This window comes from Elephantulus edwardii, unplaced genomic scaffold, assembly GCF_000299155.1.
Source record: "Elephantulus edwardii isolate Elephantulus edwardi_28Jun2011 unplaced genomic scaffold, EleEdw1.0 scaffold00061, whole genome shotgun sequence".
In the NCBI taxonomy this organism is placed as follows: domain Eukaryota; kingdom Metazoa; phylum Chordata; class Mammalia; order Macroscelidea; family Macroscelididae; genus Elephantulus; species Elephantulus edwardii.
In genome coordinates this window covers 13627423-13640103 of record NW_006399811.1, presented here as the reverse complement: position 1 = coordinate 13640103, position 12681 = coordinate 13627423, and the positions used below count along the sequence as shown (strand labels likewise).

Sequence of the window (12681 nt, the reverse complement as noted above, 5' to 3'; positions counted from 1 at the left end):
TGGCTTTGACAAGCACTGTGGCAATTGGACAATTAAAACAGACATTCGGATGGCGGGGAAGAAGAACAAACTGCGGAGGAGGGTAGAGAGAATGGTGCAGCAATGAAGGAATGAAAACCCAAAATCCCTGTAAATGTTCATTAAAACTAATAAAATTTAATAAAAAAAAAAAGAAATGCTGAGCAAGTTTGGCCCTTTTGATTTTCTGACTCCAGCTCTCTGCACATTTTGTCATCCTGAGCTGCCTTTTGAAATTTTCTGTTCAGCTCTTTGATTTCTTGGTTTCTTCCCTTAGCTTTGGCTTCTCAGCATTCTAATGCAATACTCAGAGTCTCATTTGACATCCATCTTGGTCTTTTCTTCTTTTTCAGCCTTTGTAATGATCTTTTGCATTCTTCATGGACGATTTTCTTGATATCCTCCCAGAGCTCATTTGGTCTACGCTCATTGGTGCTCAAGGCTTCAAACCTGTTCCTGAGATGGTTTTGAAATTCGAGTGGGACAGACTTAAGGTCAAATCTTGGTTCCCGTGGACTTGATTTAATTTTTCTCAATTTCAGCTTGAACTTGCATATGAGTAGTTGGTGGTCTGTACTACAATCAGCCGGTTTTCACCCGGCCTGGTTTTCACTGCTGATATTGAGCTTCTCCACCGATTCTTTCCACAAGTGCAATCTATTTAATTCCTATGAATACCATCAGGTGAGATCCATGTGTATAGCCTGTGTTTATGTTTTTATAAAAGGTATTTGCAATGAATTAATCATTGAATGTGCAGAACTCTATCATTCTATCTCCAGCCTCATTTCTCTCACCGAGGCCATGTTTTCCAGCCACTGATCCTTCTTCCCTGTTCCCAACTTCTGCGTTCCAGTTACCCATTATTATCAATGCATCTTGATTGCATGTTTGATCAATTTCTGACTGCAAAAGTTGGAAGAAATCTTCCATTTCTTCCCCTTTGGCTCTAGGTGTGTGCAAGAAGAAACAGAAAAATGAAATAAAAAAAATTTTAAAACAAATGACAATGAAAACACCACTTACCAAAACCTCTGGGAAATAGCCAAAGCAGTAATCAGAGGTCAATTTATAGCAATAAGCAAAACCATCAAAAGGCGGGAAAAAATGATCATTGACTCTCTAACCCAACATCTCTAAAAACTTTAAAAAAGAACAGCAAAAAAACCTGATAACATCTAAAAAAGCTGAAATTATAAAAATCAGGGCAGAAACAAATGAAATAGAAAAGTGAAAAACAATTTAAACTATCAACAAAACTAGGAGTTGGTTCTTTGACAAGGTCAATAAAATCGAGCAACCACCAGGAAAACTAACAAAGGGAAAGAAGGAAAAGACACAAATAATCCAAATAAAAGATGAAACGGGCAACATCACAACAGAGCGAAGTAAAATAAAAAGACTAAAAGTGGAATATTATGAAAAACTATACTCAAACAAATATGGAAGCCTAGAGACAATGAACAAACACTTAGAAACTCACAACCTTCCTAAACTGACAAAAACTGAAATTGAACACCTGAACAGACCCATTACAAAAGAAGAAATTGAAAAGATACTAAAACAACTCCCAGGGGGGAAAAAAAAAACAAAACCACAAACACCAAAAAACCGAACAAACAAAAAAAAACCCCAACAAACCCACCTGGACCAGTTGGCTTTACAAGTGAGTTTTATCAAACATTCAGAGAAGAACTGTCACCAATTCTACATAAACTATCTCAGAAAATAGTAAAAGATGGCATTCTCCCATGAAGCAAACATATCCTTGATACCAAAGCAAGGAAAGGACATCATCAATATAGAAAACGATAGGCCATTATCTCTCATGAACATAGACGCAAACATCCTGAATAAAATCCTGGCCAATAGAATCCAACAATACATCAAATAAATAATTCACCATGACCAAATGGGATTCATAACAGGTATGCAAGGATGCTTCAACATAATAAAAACAATGAATGTAATTCATCACATTAAAGAGAAGAACAAGAACCACGTGGTTCTATGAATTGATGCAGAAAAGGCCTTTGAAAAATCTAGCATCATTTCCTGATTAAAACAATCAACAAAATAGTACTAGAGGGGAATTTCTTCAACATAGTAAAAAGTATATACGCAAACCCGAGAGCCGACATTGTTCTCAATGGCGCGAGATTAAAGGCATTCCTCTTGAGAACAGGGACTAGGCAAGTATGCCCACTATCACTTCTCCTATTCAATATGGTATTGGAAGTCATTAAAATTAATATTAAAAAAAAGGAGAAGAAAAAATTTATTTTCTATTGGTTCATTTACAAAGTTCAAATACATCATTTTCCACACCAGATCTTTCCAATTTCCTTCACCCCACCTCCAGCCATCAAATTGTGATACTCTACAATTAATGCCCCCTCCCCACTTCCCATCCTCACCCCTCTGTTCCCCACCCTCTCAAATCCTCATACTCATTCTACAATAATTGTCTTATATAGTATTTATCCTTATGGGACTAAGTTAGTTCACTTAGCATAATGCTCTCCAGTCCCTCCCAAGTTTCATAGTAATTTACAAAATCATTGCTCCAGCATACTGTGTAGTATTTCATCATGTGAATGTACCATAACTTCTCAGTCATCTTCATTGTCATTGGACATATGGGCTATTTTCATGTTCTTGGGATGGTGAATAACACTGCTATGAACATTGGTGTACAAGTCTGTCATTTGTGCCCCAGTTCCCATTCTGTTGGGGTTTATTCCAAGCAGTGGAATCATTGGGTTATATGGAATTTATATTTTCAGCTTTTTGAGGAAGTGACAAACTGCCTTCCAGAGTGCTTGTACCATTTTACAATTCCATCGATAATGCACACCAATGTATACAAATTTTTATCTTGTCACATCTTCTCCAAGATTTATTACTTGCTGTCCTGTTAAACTTTGCCACTGTTAATGGAGTGAGATTGTATTTCACTCTGGTCTTAATTTGCATCTGTCTTATTGCCAGTGATTTTGAGTATTTCTTCATGTGTCTGTTGCCCATTCTAATCACTTACTTTGTGAACAGTCTTTCCATATCTTTTGCTCATTTTGTAATTGTGTTCTCAGTATTTTTCTTCTGGAGGCCCTGTAGGATTCTTTACTTTTGATATAAGATCCATGTCTGAAATGGTATTGCCAAACATTTTCCCAGTCTTCTTTTCACTCTATTGGAAAATGTTTTTGACATGCACAGGGATTTAATCGTTAGAAGGTCCCATTCATCAAGTTTATCCTCTCCAGATTGTACATTTCTGGCTGTATTTGGTGGTGGTGGTTGTTGTTCTTATGTGCCATCGAGTCTAGACGCCATTCTATCCTGTGCCAACCTCGCCGTCTCAAACACACTCATTCCCACCACTCCACTCACAGAATTGATCCATCTCATCGAAGGTCTTCCTCTCCTGCGTCGTCCCTCCACTCTGCCAAACATGATGTCCCTCTCTGAGGACCAGTCCCTCCTTGCAACATGCCCAAAGTATGTCAGATGAAGATTCAGAATCCTTGACTCCAAGGAGCATTCTGGCTTCACCCTCTCCAAGACAAACCTGTTTGTTCTCCTAGCAGTCCATGGTATATTCAACACTCTTCTCCAGTACCACAGTTCAAAGGCATCAATTCTCTTTCTACCATCCCTATTCACTGTCCAACTATCCAATGCATACCACGTAATTGCGAAGACTATAGTCTGGATCAGGTGCACCTTAGTCTCCAGCCTGACATCATTGTTCTCCAGTACTCTAGAGATGTCTCTCACAGCTGACTTTCCCAATGCAGTTTGTCTCCTGATTTCCTGCCTGCTGTTACCAAGAGTGCTGATTGTGGAACCAAGTAAACTAAAACTGTTAACTATCTCAATCTCTTCTTCATTCATACTGATGCTGCCAATAGGCCCAGTGGTGAGAATCTTTGTTTTCTTAATGTTCAGCTTCAATCCATATAGGAGGTTGCAGTCCTTGACCTTCTGCAGCAAGCGCTTCAGGCCCTCCTCAGTTTCAGCAAGCAATGTTGTGTCATCCATGTAACACAGGTTGTTAATGATTCTTCCACCAATCCTGATGCCACATTCCTCCTCGTACAGCCCGGTGTCTTGGATGATCTGTTCTGCATACAGATTGAAAAGGTATGGAGAAAGAATACATCCTTGATGAACCCCCTTCTTGATTTTGATATAGTGTCTCCTTGCTCTGTTCTGATGACTGCCTCTTGGTCCAAGTATAGGTTTTGCAGTGTTGTTGTTGTTAAGTGTCATCGAGTCACAGGCAACTCATAGCGACCCTACGAAGGAGAGTCCTCAACGCTTGGATGTCTCTCATCCTCTCTCCAGGTACATAGGGTTTCCAGAGGCAAGATATTATGGAAGTGGATGCCACTCCTCCTTCCAAGGTAGGTTTCTCATTAGCACAATCAAATGTTCTGGGATTCCCTTTCGTCTCAGAGTCAGCCATTGCGTGTTGTGATCCACACAGTCAAAAGCCTTATATCACAGAAAAGTCTGTCTAAGCTTGAGCCCAAAACTGTCTCTGATGAACTTTATGATTTTGGGGCTTTACTCCCAGGTCTCTGATTTACCTTAAGTTGATTTTAGTGTACAGTATGAGATGTGGATCCTGTTTCAACTTTCTGCAGATAGAAGTCCAGTTTTTACAGCACAATTTGTTGAAGAGGTTGTCATTTCCCCATTTGATAGCTTTGATTTCCTCGTCAAATATCAGTTGACTATAGATAGCTGGGTCTATTTCTGGGTTCTCAGTTCTGATTCATTGGTCTAGGTGCCTGTCATTGTACTAGTATCATGCTGTTTTGGTTACTACTACTGTGTAGTAAGTTTTGAGGTCAGGGAGTGCTATGTCTCCCACATAATTTTTAATAAATTTGACAATTCCCCTTTCAAACTAGAAAAATTATTTTGGTATCTGAATATGGATTGTGTTGAACATGTAGATTGCTTTTGATAGCATTGTCATTTTCACAATATTGAGTCTTCCTCAACAGGACACATTTCCTCCTTTCTTTAGGTGTTTTATTGTGTCTTGCAGAAATGCTCTTTATAGAGGGCTTTTGTATCTCTAGTTATGTTCATTCCCAAATATGTCAATTTGTGGTTGGCTATTGTAAATAGTATTGCTTTCTTGATTTCCTTCTCAAAGTTCTCTTTGTTACTGAAGAGACACCCTACTGATTTTGGATATTGATCTTTTATCCTGCTACTCTACTAAATTGGCTTATCAACTCTAAAAGTTTTTCTATTGAAACGTTGAGGTTTTCTGTGTATACCATCATATCATCTGCATATAGTGACAGTTTAACCATCTCCTTGCTGACCTGGATGCCTTTTATTTCATTATCTTGTCATATTGTTGGTGGGATTTTTAAAATGATCTGTTCAATTTCTTCTTTTTTAATAGATATGATGGATTTTTTTTCTACTCCTGTCTGAATTAGTTTAAAAACAAACATTGCAAGTTCTTCTCTAAAATAACTGTTGTTGTATTAAATATCAACAGAAAACATGATTAAGTTGCAAAGGGACTTACTTTCTTTTGTATTGTGAATTTCTGTGTGAAGATAGTTTTCAAATTCCTGGCGCTTAATGGGATCAGATATACATCTGCGGTACCTGCAAAAACTCTTGATAAAATTGAACATTTTCAGCCAGCCCCTGTTCTGGAGAAGGAGAAACAGGTGTGACATTGATCAGTTTGATTGCTGTTCATAAGCAACTATTATGTACCAGAAATTTTAAATTCATCATATATAGTCCTCACAATACCTCTATAAGGGATCAATTGATAGTTGAGACTTGGATCATAGATTTTTTTTTTACTATAACATGCCCCATGTGGAGGAGTATGGCTCAAGTAGCCATATTTGGGAACTACAATACAACTATCTTCTTCCAGAGGGGAAAATATGAGGGGTAATGATGGGCAGCATATAAGAGATACAAATAGAAAATAAAGGGATAAATTAAATTCATAGTGGTGTAGACTAGGAAATGTTGAAGAAATAAGGAAATGAGTAGAATAATTTTTAAGTATTTGAAAAAGAGATATGGAATTGCCTGTATAAACAGTAAGAGATAAAACTGTTTCTTGCCAAAAGAAATGTCTTGGTTGAAAGCACTGAATACGAAAAAGATGTGGTATTTCTTGACTATGCAAAGGCATTTGACTGTGTGGATCACAAAAATTATGGATAACATTAAGGAAAATGAGAATTCCATATTACTTAATTGTTCTCATACTAAACTTATATGTTGACCAAGAAGCAGTTGTCTGAACAAAAGAAGGAAACACTGCATGGTTTAAAATTAGGCAAGATGTGCATTAGCGTTGTATCCTTCCTTCAGTCTGTACACTGAGCAAATAATTAAATAAACTGGATTATATGAAGAAGAATATGGCATCGGGGTTGGAAAAAGACTCACCAATAATTTGTGTTATACAGATGATACAACTTTGCTTGCAGAAAGTGAAGCAGATTTGAAGCACTTACTGAAGGAGATCAAAGACTACAACTTTCAATATGGATTACATCTCAACATTAAGGAAACAAAATCTTCGCCAGTACCACTGGGTCAGTCATGATAGATGGGGGAAAGATTGAAGTTGTCAAGGGTTTAATTTTACTTGGATTCACAATAATCACCCATGGGAGCAGCAGTGAAGAAATCAAAAGACATACAAACTGCATCAAGCAAATTTGCTGTCAAGGAACTCTTGAACTAAAAAGAAGTGATGCCATTTAATATTTTCAACTGCTTCTTATACAGCTAAAAGTTTGACAATGAATAAGGAAGACCAAAGAAGAACTGATATCTTTGAGTGTGATATTGGCAAAGAGTACTGGTTACACCATGGACTTCCAAGAGATCAAATACATCTATCTTGGAGGAAGTGTAACCAGGGTGCTCCTTAGAGGCAAGAATGGTAAAATTTTTGTCTCATATTTCTAGTATATTATCAGGAGATGTCAGTTACTGGGAAAAGATATCATGCTGGGAGCAATGCAGAGTCAGTGAAATAATGGAAGACCCTCAAATCGATGAACTGATACAGTGACTGCAGTAATGGGCTCGAGCATAGTGAAGATTGTGAAGATGGTACAGGACAGGACACATTCATATCTGTTACTCACAGGGCTGCTATGAATGGCATTTAGTCAATGACACCTAACAATAATAACGTGCCTGTGGTTATAACTCCATTTGGGAATCATTTGTCTTTGTTATGTTTGCTCTGCACGATTAGGATAGTATGTCTCTTGCGTTGATCTTGTTTGGGATCTCAAAGAAATGAAAAAAGAAGTTCAACAGGTAGAAATAGAAAAGATAGATGCCACATCACATAGAGAACTCCAAGGAACCAGGAAATAGACTCTGAAGAAATTAAGACTTTCCCAGAGCTAAAAATAGTAAAGACTTACTTTAGAGATAAGGGCCTTTGTTTGGACTTCAGATTTCTTAATCTGTGCAAAAAAGAAATTTGCTTGTTAAAACTATATACTTTTGTCATTTCTGGTGCCCTAATGGTGAGGATCTATGCTGCCAACCAGATGACATGTGGTTCGAATTCAACAGTTATTCTGTGGGAGAAAGATGGGCAATCTCCTCCCATGTGTTTTATTGTCTCTACATCCTGCGAGAGGGTCAGCTTTGGGTTGGTTTTGACTGGATGGTACATAGCAACAACAGCAGTTGACAGCAGCAGACTCAATTCATTGATGTTGAGTTGAAGAGACTCATAGCTGACCCTCCAGTGGGTTTTCTGAGGCTGCAAATTAAACATGAGAAAATTGCACCTACTTCTCCCACAGTGTCACTGGTGGGTTTGAACCACCAAAGAGGTGCCATCTTTGGGTTAGCAGTACAATTCCTTATGGGCTATGCCACCAGAGCTTCTTTTCCTATTAAAGCAACACAAGAGAAAGAACACACTATATATATATGTATATATATACCTACAAAAAGCATTTTGCTTCTCTATCTCTACAGTTTATTTACTCCTCAACAAATTGATATCTATAGGTAGAAAGAAACTCAGGGGGCTTCTGGTTCACTTGTTTCATTCCACTGAGAAATAAAGAATTTAAGTGAGACTTTAGAAAGGCAGTAGTGAAGTATAAAAACCCCCCTTCAATTAGAATCAGAAACTTTAGGGCTTATCTTCTGCCTAATTGTGTAATTTGGGCCAATTAATTAATGTGTGTTTCAAGGTCTCTGTGTGTTAAAAAGAAACAATAGTCTTCAGCAGTGTGATGAGAGTTAGAGATAATATATGAAAACACTAATACGTAGCTTGGCATTTAGTACATGTTGGTTTCCTTTTGTCTTTTCTTATCCAAATCACAGAATGAACAGCATGTCTGAATTTTAAATGCAGTGTCCTAGTTTCAGGTATAATATTCTTTTTAATACTTTATGTGACCATTAGAAGCTGCACTCAAGCAGTGCAACATATAAGCCCCAAATACTAGTAAAAACTTAGGAGTCTCGAAGTGCTTAGAAGAAAGATCTGGCAATTGACTTCTGAAGGTTTATAGCCTTGGAAAAAACCTAAGGATCAGTTCAATTTCACCCTCCTGAAGTTGCCATGAGTTGAAACTAACTCAATGGTAACTTATAGCACATACTCATTCTTTGCACTTGACACAGAGTAGATATACATATGAAGTAAGCATGGAGTAAAGGGCACATATTGTCATATTTCTGTAGTGGTGGATTGGTGGCCTTAGGCATTCTTTTAAAAGATTTTTTAAAATTTTCTTAAATGGATATATTAACAAAAGTTTACAGAAAACTTGGATTTTCATTGATTCATTGTTGCACATTTTCCTCCAACAGGCCTGCTTTTAATTGTTTTTGGTCAAACATTCTTCTAGGTCATATAGCCCTGGTCTATCCATTTTCTATACAGAGGTAACTTGTGGTTGCTGTGAAGCTGACATTGATGTCAAATGTGAATGGTTACCCATGGTGGACAGTGTTTGGTGGAGCTCCCCGATTAAAACAAGCTTGGAAGCAGGAGTGGCATCCACTTCCGAAATAACTTGGCTCCAGAAACCCTATGAACCTGGAGAAAGGATGAAAGTTATACAAGTGTCCAGTTCTTTTGTTCATAGGGTTGCTATGAGTCACCTGCAACTCGACGACACTTAACAAAAACAACAACAACCCCCTTCAGAGATATTTTTGTATACACATTCTTCTGATTTTAACCATCTCTACAACACATTGAACAAATGATTGTTTAAAAAGGATTGTGAGCTTTTATTTGCTCAAATAATATTTTCCTAAGCAGCATTCCTATCTCCTAATTTTTCCCATGAAAGAGAAGGTTGTGAGTTAGATAATTGATAAGTTTGGGGAAAAAATGTGCATGCTCAGTTCTCAGTCTTTTGCATTTTCTCTTTGGTGTCTGCTTGTTTACTGAAGACTTGTACTCATGTGTTCTCTGTCATACACTAAGGGGCTCACCCTTGTAAAGTGAAGCCTAAATTATCCAGCTTTGTCAGTGACTGGCTGTGTAAACCTAATACAGGTGCATAGAAAGTTTTCAAGCCCATTTGACAAATACATTCTCTCCAAACTAACTTTTCTCAGTAATCAAGCTAACATTTTGATCTCTATGTGCCCAACTCCTGGTTCTAATCAGAAGTAGTAAGAGACTGACTCCTGCTAAGCCCCCAGTGTGAAAACTCCACTGAGCCTCAAATTCCTCCTTATAAAGGTAGTTATTTTGCTGATTAAATAAGCTAACAATGAAAAAAAATCTTTTCTATGGAGGATAAGGCACATTGTTCTTAGTTACTATTGAGTCAGTTGCAACTCATAATGATTCTATGAGCAACAGAATGAAATTTTGCTCTGTCTTGCATCATCTTCATAACCGCTGGTATGCTTGAGACCATTATTACAATCAATGTGTATATTGAGTGACTTTCAACTTTGAGGGCTTATATTTTAGCATTATATCAAACATTAGTTTGCTCTAATTTGTAGAGTTTTTATTGGCTAACTCTTCGGAAGGTTTGGGAGAAAGAGGAAGAACCTCAAAATGATTGACTGACACAATGGGTATGACAATGGACTTAAACATAGAAGACATGGTGAGGATGAAACAGGATGGACAGGGCCAGATTCAGATCTGTTGTTCATAGATTTGTTATAATAGTTGACTAGATGGCACCTAACAACAATTTTCAGTAGTTGATCATGAGACCTTTCTTTATAGCTTTTCTTAATATGAAGGTTCCACTGAAATTGTCCCTCATGGATGATTTGCTAGTATGTGAAGTATTGGTGGCATAGCTTCTAGGATGACAGTAAAGCATAAGCCACAAAAAGGCAACTAGCAAACAGGTGGAGAGGGTAATGTACAGACATTAGGGGTTCTTTTTGTTCTCAACATCTTGCTTTTCCTGTTTTTCTCACTGACCTGTGATTCCTGTACAGTCTTTGATGGTTTTCTAGGTGTAGCTCGTGCTTCAGCTTCACCCTCTGAAGGCTGCAATGGGAAGAGATCTTGGTAATCTTTAAACCTGCCAGCAAGAAACCAATAATATCACAGAGGATCAACATCTAGTATGAGTATATAAGACAAAGCAAAGTTGTGCTAGTATTTGTAGAAAAAGTAGAAGTGTGAAAATTGAACCCAGGTTGTGAAGTGATCAAGCATTTAGCTGCCAAGTGTAAGGTCAGTAGTTCGAGCTCAGTGAGAGGTAAGTGTGACAGTCTGCTCTATACAGATAGAAAACCAGACTTATTGTCATAGTTAATGCCAACTCACAGCAGGGCTTCTGAGATTGTCAATCTTTGTAGAAACTGGTTGCCTCATCTTTCCACCATAGAGGGGCGGATAGGTTTCCACTAGTTAACTGATCCCTGTTTCATCAGTGATCTCTGTAAAGATCACAATCTTGGAAACCCTATCAGGCAATTCTATTCTGACATATAGGATTATTATGAGTCAGAATCCTCTAAAGAGCAATGGGTTAGAAATGTGAAGAGAGGAATGGTAAGAAAGTAAAAAAATTATCTTCATACCCACTTAATCCTTTGCTAACATTAGTTTACATGCTGTGTTGTTCCTTGTTAAAGCCAATAAACAAAAATGTGTGTGTGTGTGTGTGTGTGTGTGTGTGTGTGTGTGTGTGTGTGTTTAGGTAGGAAGTTTCAAGATAAGCTTGCCTTTTTCTTTAATTGGAAGGTTCTGAGAATGGACTCTGATATTCCTTACTATTGTAGTTTTCAGAAGCCAATGAACATTTCACTTCAGAAAGGATGGTGGCTGTGACTGCACTTACTCACCACTTTTCTTCCAGGCACCTCATGACACAGCCTTGGACTGTTAACAATGATGATGTGCTCACTTGACGCATCTGACTGATTTCTTTGATAATAGGAGCTCTACATTGCAGTGCTTCTTCTAAAAAGTTGCAAGAGAGAGGAGAGGAGAATCATTCACTGGTATATCACTTTTGAGATAGCTAATGTTTTGATTTGTTTGTTTCGTTTGCTTTCATTGTAGAATTTCATTGTTTCAGAACTTGACCAGGTTCTCTACCCTAATGACAATATGAGAAGAAATCTTAAAAGAATTTTTGAAAATTTATGTGTTAGTATATCCGTAAAGCAAATATTCACATACTTAAAGGCCATGTGTCCCTTAAGCATGTTCACTGAGCATTTAATTGGAAAGACAGAATTAAAGGATTCATTTATGCAGCTGGATTGAAATGCTCTTGTCAGTAGGTGATAGGAAATAGAAAGTAGGTAGAGGAGTGTAGGGTTAAAATCAAGTAGCTGAGGCAAGTGTGGATCCAAGATCACAAATCAGTATTTTAAGAACCATACAATTCTCAAGTGTTAAGAGGCAGTTTATGAAATAATAAAACTTGAAAATTTATCAAGGACAGAATATAAGACTTCGTTTTGTCTATTCCATTAGAAATGATGTAAAAGACTCGAGATTCAACATCTTAAAGGTTTGCCCATTCTGACTTTGTTTCTATTTTTATGACATATATAGCTTTATCTTGGCTTATCATAACTAAAGGGGGAAAGGAATTTACAAACATACATGTACAGTGAATGAGCTCAAGCTATGCTACTTTTCTATATATTCATCTATGCCAAAACCAGGGGACTCTCTTCTTATTGCTGTAGATTTATTTACTTGCATAGTGGGACAATTACTTGCAAAATAAATTCAAATAGGTCAATTTTACTCTCCCACCTTCAGAAACTTTTTTAAAACCCAAAAAATTTATGAAATGAAAGTCTTCAAGCAAAAACGTCCTCCTTTCTTGTACAATTCTATGTATAACTCATTAGGTGGAACATATTCCAACTCTGCTTTTGTAGTGAATTCCAGCTTACTAGGGTTTGAATTAAAGGTCTATCAATTAGGCAAGTTATTTCACTATGTTTACCTTGGTCAATGGCAAAAGGAAGCTTTTTTACAAGATTATTTTCAGGATTAAAGAATATTTAATGAAAATAATTATACATATGAAAATGACTGAAATACTTTGTCACATATATTTTACCTCAATAAAATAATAAAAAAGCAAATAAAAGACAAGACATACATAAAATATTTTACACCTGACTTCTTTTACTGCTATTATTACTTTG

At 37.1% G+C, this 12681-nt stretch overlaps 1 protein-coding gene across 1 annotated transcript in view; it reads right to left on the bottom strand.

Annotated features, from left to right (window-relative positions):
• The window catches only part of RGSL1 (regulator of G-protein signaling like 1), a 183880-nt gene that overhangs the window by 48902 nt on the left and 122297 nt on the right, over positions 1–12681 (bottom strand). Inside the window, exons 13-15 of the mRNA XM_006887781.1 lie at positions 11353–11470; positions 10481–10583; positions 5579–5708 (exon numbers count right to left, since the gene is read on the bottom strand). Coding sequence (XP_006887843.1) covers positions 5579–5708; positions 10481–10583; positions 11353–11470 — 351 coding nt within the window. The remainder of the gene's footprint in view (positions 1–5578; positions 5709–10480; positions 10584–11352; positions 11471–12681) is intronic.